The 8,339-nt window shown below is 45.2% G+C and overlaps 1 protein-coding gene across 2 annotated transcripts; it reads right to left on the bottom strand.

Moving 5' to 3' along the window:
• On the bottom strand, positions 5,937-7,399 carry LOC110435042 (translation initiation factor IF-2-like). Of its 2 annotated transcripts, none has more exons than XM_021460340.1 (4): positions 7,373-7,399; positions 6,887-7,282; positions 6,541-6,798; positions 5,937-6,451 (listed from the first exon to the last, which is right to left on the bottom strand). In XM_021460340.1, exons 1-4 carry the CDS (start codon positions 7,382-7,384, stop codon positions 6,140-6,142), a joined length of 978 nt encoding a protein of 325 aa, XP_021316015.1. In that variant the 5' UTR covers positions 7,385-7,399; the 3' UTR covers positions 5,937-6,139. The 2 variants fall into 2 exon arrangements, with proteins under 2 accessions (XP_021316015.1, XP_021316014.1); XM_021460339.1 differs by having other exon boundaries at positions 5,937-6,457.

An 8,339-nucleotide genomic window follows, 5' to 3' on the forward strand; every position in this document is an offset into this window, starting at 1 on the left:
AAGGAAGATGTGAAGGCAATGAGCAGCAGGAGTGAGAGCTCAAAGCTCCCCAGCATCCCCTTTTATAGGGGGGGGCCTGCGACCGTGCGGCCGTTGCGATTCCCCGCGCCCAACGGCTATAAGCGGAGGAATCGGCCAGACCGTTGCGCTTCGTCAATGCCAACGGCTAACTCCAACAGCAATAATATCCTCCGCAATCCTCCGCAATCTAACGCGCGTAGGATATCAGACCAACATAGCAACAATGATCGGAGGATCCCGGCAAAATAAATAAACCAAGAAAATTTATGACTAAGTAAAAGAAACAGTTATCCAACATCTGCTAACAAACACATCCTGCGCACCAGGGGGGAAGGCAGCAACCATGCTCATAGTCTCCGCAGCGTAGCATGTTTTTGAGCACATGGACCGCAGGAGTGCCATTAGCCCAAAAAGGGGGGAACTGTTGGGGAAAAGCTGCATCCTTCCCCCTGGTAGCGCCGGAGGTTGTCCTTCACCTGAGGAACCTCCGACACCTGAAACGTCGGAGGATATCCTTCAACGGGAAATGCTAATGTTGACAACTCGTCTGGTCGTGCAGTGTGTGTGCAGGGACTGAGACATCGGCGGAGGTCCACGAGCGAGGAAAGATTGGAACCTCCGACCCTCCCGGGTCCGAGGATGGCGGGAGAACGCAGCCAGGCCAAGGAACCTCCGACTGGACCAGGCTAAGGAGGAACTCCCGGGGTGGCCGGGTCGAGCAACCTCCGACCAGCCGGACTGCGGAACCTCCGACACCAAAGCGTCGGAGGATCCGCAACTGGGCGGAGGATCCAAGCCTCCGACCTGCTGAGGCCCCAGTCAGAGGATGAACGAAGGGTTTGCAATGTGAAATTACGCAAGTGTATTAGGGTCAGTAGACTGCGATGAAAGGATATACCGGAATATTCCCCCACCGTCACGGGGCATTTATGTAAATGTCGTTGGGTTGGTTTCCGGGCCCTATATAAGGGGCGTGATACCACCGTTAATAGAGGAGAGCATTCACTGTATTCACCTACCGTTGAGCCCACTGCCCGTTGGGGCTCAGACCTCTCACGGGGCGTGATACCACCGTTAATAGAGGAGAGCATTCACTGTATTCACCTACCGTTGAGCCCACTGCCCGTTGGGGCTCAGACCTCTCACGGCACCGAGTGAGAAGGTTCACTATTCACCGTACTGCTGGGGAGTGCGGAGAGCATCTTCCCAACATATCTATCTATCTTTTTTACAAATGTTTCATAATCTTGTATTGAATATTTTGACTACTAAATGAACTTAGATGAAAAGAGTGGACTACAAAGTCTTAAATCTTGTTAAGCACTGCAAACTTTGGCATAGGATGTGTTTCTATTCGAGATTGTTTTAAAAATTCAAAAAAATAAATCTCAAAATATATAAATTCAAAAACAAATATTTTAGACACTAAACAACTTTAACATAAAACTTATCAGCAAAAAATATAGATTCAGCAACTACAACTTTGGTATAATCTATGTGAACATTCAAGGTCGTTTAGAAATCCTAAGTTTTGAATTTCAAAATCTATGAACTTAAAATATAAGTTTAGGATGCTAAATAACTTCAAATAAAAAAAATTCAACCACAAAGGTAAGACACATTGACATCTGAGATTATTTGAAAATTTTAAATTTCAAAATTTGTAAACTTAAAATAATATTTTAAGGCTTTAAAAAGTTTCAAATCAAAAGAATTTCAATTAAACATTTAGGGCTATAATTTTGAAATTTTGTCTTCGTCTAAGTTTATATGAAAGAGTTAAGAATTATTTTTATTAGAACTATTTATAGAGATGGACATTTAAAATGTTCGCCTCGCTTAGAATGTCACTTATGTTAAGAGTGACTTTTAGAGATAACTCTTAAAATTAATTTGTAGAGAAGAGCATTCTAAGGTGACCACCTCTATTAATGGATGATTTATAGGGATGGTTGTCTTTGGACGCCCACTTCTTGGATGCACACACTTTCCTGGAGACAACCATTTATGGAGACAACCCCTAAATATGTCTACATTAAATTGAGAGATTGTCTTTTAGAAGTATTTTTGTAGTAGTAATGAGAGTTTAGTCTGGATTTGGAGAAGCATGCCGCAAAAAAACCCTAAGCTAAGATCTACTCTCCCTCTCCCTCTCTCTCTCCTCTCTCTCTTCTATTATGGAGTAAGTCAAACTCTTCTGTCCACCTCTTGGATGGTGGAGTAGGGTTATGAAGCCAGCAGTGGAGACGCCCAGCTTAGGTTGTTGCGGTGTTCTTAGTTTGGTTGTTTAGCTTTTATGTAATATCAAAATTTGATAGAGTCTGCTAGGTAGGTTTAGTCTTAGCTATAAGACCACCTAACACGCCTATGAGAAGTACGTCGTTTGTATGGTTAAACTCTTATTTTTAACTATAATGATACACAAATCTTTTTATTCGAGAAAAAAAATAGGTCACACTGTCAACTAATACTACCATGCATGACAAGTTTAATTTATTATTTATCTATCATACAGACAACGAGTTTTTTCAAAAAGAAAATCATATCAAACAACGCTAGCTAACTGCACAACATGGCACTAAATTTAGTATAGAAAAAAGGGAAAAGGACACCAGAAGCCTTGATCTATGCTAGGGAAGTAGGGAGTAGTGACGCAATTGATGGGCGGGGTCTGGGGCTGGGACACGAAATCACGGGAGGTGCGTGCACGAAATCATGGGAGGACACGTCAGCATACGGAGGACGGTGCCCTTAATTAACCTAAGTTTGGTGGAGTACTGTAGGAATACACACGCGCATCTCTCCTTTGATACCTACAAAATATAAATAATATCCATAATATGTTGCTATCTCCAGGTGGAGAGATGGCCAATGGTTCACAAGGAAATCACGACACGATCATCAAAGTTATTAGTATACAAATAATGGGCGAGTGTAGTGATGGCCACGTCCATATTACTGCACTAGTTGTCCCATGCTCCATTATATTAATTAACTATACTCATGGATAAGGATGTTCCCACATGGAAAGACGATTGTGCCAAACTCTAGCTAAATGAAGTAATTAAGCTCAACGGCGGTTGTGTCTAATTTGTACTGGCCGTTTCCGTTACCACGCGCCAGTGCAGAGAAAACATCTAGTCCGACTCATAAACCGTCTATGTAAACCAATTATTACAGGTGGTTTTCTTAAGAAAATCGTCAATGAAAATCATACATTTCTACTGGCGGTTCAGTTAAGAGGCGGCAAGCAATAGCTAGAGTCATGTGTATATATGGCAATGGAAAGGGTATACACATAATAAAGACAACTGATGATATAGCATGGCATCATGCTTAAGTCATGAAAGTTTGACCATCTTCCATGAAGACAGGACGACGATCACACAGGAAACACAGGGATAAAGCGTTTCTTGTGGTTTATCTCTGTGTTTCCTGTGTGATCGAGGTCCCTATGTTTCCTGTGGTTATTTCTATGTTTCCATTATTTGATTCGGCTAGGTAATTAACAGCTTGAGGGCCGTAGCGGCTTTCTTCTTTTTTGCTAGACCTAATTATAGACGTAGATGCTCACAAACACGAGTGCATATTCACTCTTATAAACGCACGCACGCGTACCCTACCCTTATGAGTACCTTCAAACAACCGAGTTGGATCAGCAAATCTCAAGATTAATAAAATCACCAAAGGTAGATGAGTATATAGCCGGTAGGCACTACTACTCCAATAGACTAATGTGATGGATGTGCCAAACAGACATACACTTTTTCCTTATATCTTGCATGTTACACGAACAAGGAGACAGTGGATCCAAAATTCGAGAGTTTGGCGACAACACATACACTTTTCCGGTCACCGAGCTCGCCGGCCTTCGGCCATGGGGCCATAGGCTGCACGCGTAGTTTAGGTTGATCCCAGGTTATCATATTCAAAATGTAGCCCATTTATGGTTTCGGTCAGACCGAGAATGACCACTTTTGTATTTTATTAGAACTTCTACCTTCTTAATACAATGATACGCAATGTTTTTGTGTATTCGAGAAAAAAAATGACAGGTTAATGGATATGTGGTTAGAGGTCTATCCATATAGTCTTTTCTGTTGTCTTTTACTATATGTTATGATAAAGTAGTAAGATTGTCGCTATTAGAAGAGCAGAAGGTTATTAGTGGTGCATAAAGAAATAAATCTATTATTACTTCTAACTTGGTTAAAAGTGATGGTTTTTATTTTTAACCTTTTTTCTCGATCGGGTACGGGTTTTTGTTTTCAACCTTTATTTAAATGTTGTTGTCACAATGTGCCAAGTGATAAGAAACACAACCACTTTCACAATTACGGGATAGTGATGCCTCACAAGTTGTCAAGTATGGTTACGAGTAATGAGTAATAGTCACACTTGCCCTGTCGCCATTGATGTCCCTATGTTGGCATTAGCCGTACCACCTGTCATTACTTCTCTGTCCTGGAAACCTAGAGAATTTTCAGTCATCCCTTTAAGTCCAACCATCATAAGCTCATAGAAAAAAATAACTTTTACGATATAAAATATATATTAGAATGAGTTGATTGAGAACAGCTAAAAAAATATGTTTTAAACGAAGGAGTAAACATTTTTTTTCACATATTGAGTAGCCGGATTTCTGGAAAAGGAAATAAAGGCATGCAGTTTCAAAGTCTTTGCCCAACTTGCATGCAGCAGCAGCCGAATTGAATGATGAGGGCGATCAGAACATCATCATCAGTCACCGACGTTGATGGTCACCGATCACATGTGGTCCAGAAAGCAACGCAACTGGATCTTTTCTTTGACCTGAGTAGCAACTGGATCTATTCCTTGCACGGTTTTTTCTTATTGTTGCTTGTACACACTGGAAAAATCCTTTTCGCAAAAAGTGATAGGACAAACCCTCCCTGCTGTCATGCCTGAATATTAATAATAAGAATAATCCTCTCGTTGGGTGCAAAACCATTTTTGTTTCCATGCTTATTGCAAAGCACGATCCCTGCCCGTGTGTGTTAGACTATCATATATAGGCGGCGCGACGATCTCCTCTTCTTCTTTCCTTTCCTTTTCCTGGCTGACGAACGATCTCAACTTTAATTATTTGTAGTTGACACGTAGTACGGTATGAATGGGACGATGTGTACATATCCAGAAATCAGCACAAGGATACGGCTAGCTGGTATCCAGGGTCAGAGATATCCCTGGTACTGCGGTACTGCCATCTCAATCAAATATATAATTCAAAAATGCCTTTTCTTATATTATTTAATCTTCTGGATGGACCGATCGACACCTCTCAAATATATATAATACTAATTATACACTATATTAGCAATATTAGATATATTTGATTAAAATTTAAAATATATATATTTGACTTCTCATGAATTGAGAATGACACTTAGGCCTTGTTTAGATGCGAAATTTTTTTGGATTTCGACACTGTAGCACTTTCGTTTGTTTGTGCACTACTGGATCCGGCTTCTTTGCCGAGAGCCGCGAGCCCTCGGCAAAGGCCTAAAAGCCCTCGGCAAAGGCTTTGCCGAGAGCCTGCCACGTGGCTCTCGGCAAAGAGCTCTCGGCAAAGAAGCTCTCGGCAAAGACTTTGCCGAGGGCCAGAAACGCCCTCGGCAAAGCCTACGGCGCCGTCGAGTAACGTCAATATTGACGTCGTCTTTGCCGAGAGCCATGCTGGCAGGCTCTCGGCAAAGATTCTTTATTTTTTTTAAAAAGAGCCTTTGCCGAGAGCCAGACATCCAGGCTCTCGGCAAAGCTGTAGTTCTTCTGAACCCGGCTTTCTATCTTTGCCGAGTGCCAGCCATCCAGGCTCTCGGCAAAGCTGGGAATTTAGTTTTTTTTTGTTTTTTCTCTGTTTTTTACATGCACAGCCACATATGTGTATATATATATATATCACAAATCCCTTTGTCTATATCACAATCCACATACATATCACACATGAAACATATCGAAGTCCACAGATATCACAAATCCACATAGATATGACAAATCTAACATTACGTCCAACATAAACCATAAGTCACCACAAGTTCATAACATAAACCACAAGTCCACATGAATATCACTCCTCGAAGTCGCTAGCGCCTCACCCCTAGTGCTTTGACTCTGACCCGTCGTCGCCGTGGCCTCCGTCGTGTCCCGAGCCTCCATCTGGCCAAGCCGACCAGGGTGAGTGCCCCCCAGGGTGTGGAGAGCTCGCACCTGCCCACGGCGCCCACATGGCCTGCCCTGGCACCGACGGGTACGGGTACGAGTACCCGGGGCGCGGAGGAGGGCTGCCGGACAACCCGGGGTGGCCGTGCTGCGGATGGGCACCAGGCCACGTGTGCTGCGTACTTGGGTGGCCATAAGTAGTAACCTGCCACCCACTCCTTGGAGAAGGGGTCGGGTTCGAACCCCACGACTGATGCTACATAATATAAAAGCGAACTCATTAGTATCTGCAGGACGGCCACACAAGCCAAAGCAATAGACAAACATATATACACTCACCGGACTGCCTGCAGGGGCAGGAACAGGGGGTGGAACAGGGGGTGGAGCGAAGAGCGAGGCAGGCAGCGGAGGCGCTGTAGAGCTGTGGATGGACTGGAAGTATCCGACTAGGTCCGAGATCTGACGCTGCGTGTGCTGCTGCTGTGCCTCCATGTGGCGCCGATGGGCCTCGTCTCTGGCCGCCAGCGCGGCCGCCAGCTCTCGCCGATGAGCCTCCTGCAGCTCGTCCTGCCTGGCCCGCAACTCCTCTAGCTGCGACTGCAATATTACACCCGCAATGGTTAAACAATGCAAAAGGAGATGTATATATGTAAAAATAATGGACGATGGATAAAGCTGTAGTTACCTGCATCGTAGCTATCTGCTGCACGGAGCTCGGCTGACGAGGCCGTATGGGGACGTCGGAGGTCGAGCTGCTCCCCTGCCGAACCTCGCGGAGCGTGGGTACGGTGGCCGGGTTGATTGCGCTGTGGGCAATCATGTACCGGCCGTGCTGCTTCCCTCCTCCCGTCCTCATGAGCAAGTCCGTGTCCAGTGGCTCGGTGGTAAGGTCGAAGTCATCCCCATGGCGCGTGCGAGCTGCAGTGGCGTACGCGGACATCTTCTCGTAGGCGGCAGTGTTGGTGTATGCATCGGGCCCGTCCTGTGGGTTGTAGACGTTGTTCGGATCCGACGCTCGCCCCTTGTTAGCCAGGGCGTACCCAACATACTCGCTGATGGGCACGTTGCCGTGGGTCTTGCGCTGCGAGAAAAACGCAAACAAGGTTGATTAAACGTAATGAGAATAAAGCGTTAGCAAAAATAAATAAACAAACAAAAAAAAGAAACATACATATGTGTCCATGTACCCTGGGAGGGGCACGCTTCCCTGGTGGTGCGACGCCCCTCTCGTCGTAGCCAGGCGGTTCTCCCGTCTCCTTCTACGCTCCACGTACGCCTCCGGCCTCTGCCACGAGTCCACAATCTGAGCCCAACAGTCGGTGTGTGATTTGCACCAATCAGCAGGAAACTGCATGACAACGTGCATTTGATATGTCAGAAGATGAATGAGAATTAATGTTTCATACTTATTTTTAAAGGCAGAATAAATGTTCCCTACTTACCTGCATGTACTACTCTCTGGTGATATCAGTGTCGGGGAACATGATCATCTCCCTGGCATGTTTCTTTGTCACCTTCTGGCCAAGCACCTCATGGTGGTAGGAGATGACGCACTGGATGTGCGCCTCGGAGTACATGTCCTTCAGCCGCTCTCTGCAGACCTTGTCCTGGATTTTTGCCGCCTCGGCCTCTTTCCCCTCCTCGCACACGAACCACTCCTACATACAAACATCATATATGTTTTATTTCATTATTTCAAAAACATCCATTGAATGCATAGTACTAAAGACTTACCCAGAACTCGGCCTTGATGACCTGCGCAAGAGTGGTGTCGTTTGCCACGACGCTAGAGAAGTGCGGCCAGGAAAAGGGTGGCTCCCTTTTCCCCTTGTGCTCGACCAAGCCGGGGTAGTGCTTCTTAATAAGGAGGCCCTGTATGCTAGTGATATGGCGTGACTCCGTCGCATCCACCTTGACAAAGTTCCTGCACGAGGCATTACGAAAAAATGTTAGTCTGAAGTTCGATTTTCAACATGTCATATGAATTAATCGTAAAAACATGAATGGTTACTTACCTATCACCGCAAGGTGTGATCAACGCTCGGGCGTGTCACACGGGCGGCCGATCAGGGAGGCGCGTGATACCCCACGCGTAGAGCTTGCTCGAGCTAGACGAACTCGCCGCCTCAACAACTAGC

Source organism: Sorghum bicolor, chromosome 4 (assembly GCF_000003195.3).
Source record: "Sorghum bicolor cultivar BTx623 chromosome 4, Sorghum_bicolor_NCBIv3, whole genome shotgun sequence".
Classification (NCBI taxonomy): domain Eukaryota; kingdom Viridiplantae; phylum Streptophyta; class Magnoliopsida; order Poales; family Poaceae; genus Sorghum; species Sorghum bicolor.

Coding starts and splice junctions, on each gene's coding strand:
- LOC110435042 (XM_021460339.1), bottom strand. Junction 6,799..6,886: donor AGCAGATAGCTACGATGCAG/GTAACTACAGCT, acceptor GTAATATTGCAG/TCGCAGCTAGAGGAGTTGCG. Junction 6,458..6,540: donor CTGCCCCTGCAGGCAGTCCG/GTGAGTGTATAT, acceptor TATATTATGTAG/CATCAGTCGTGGGGTTCGAA.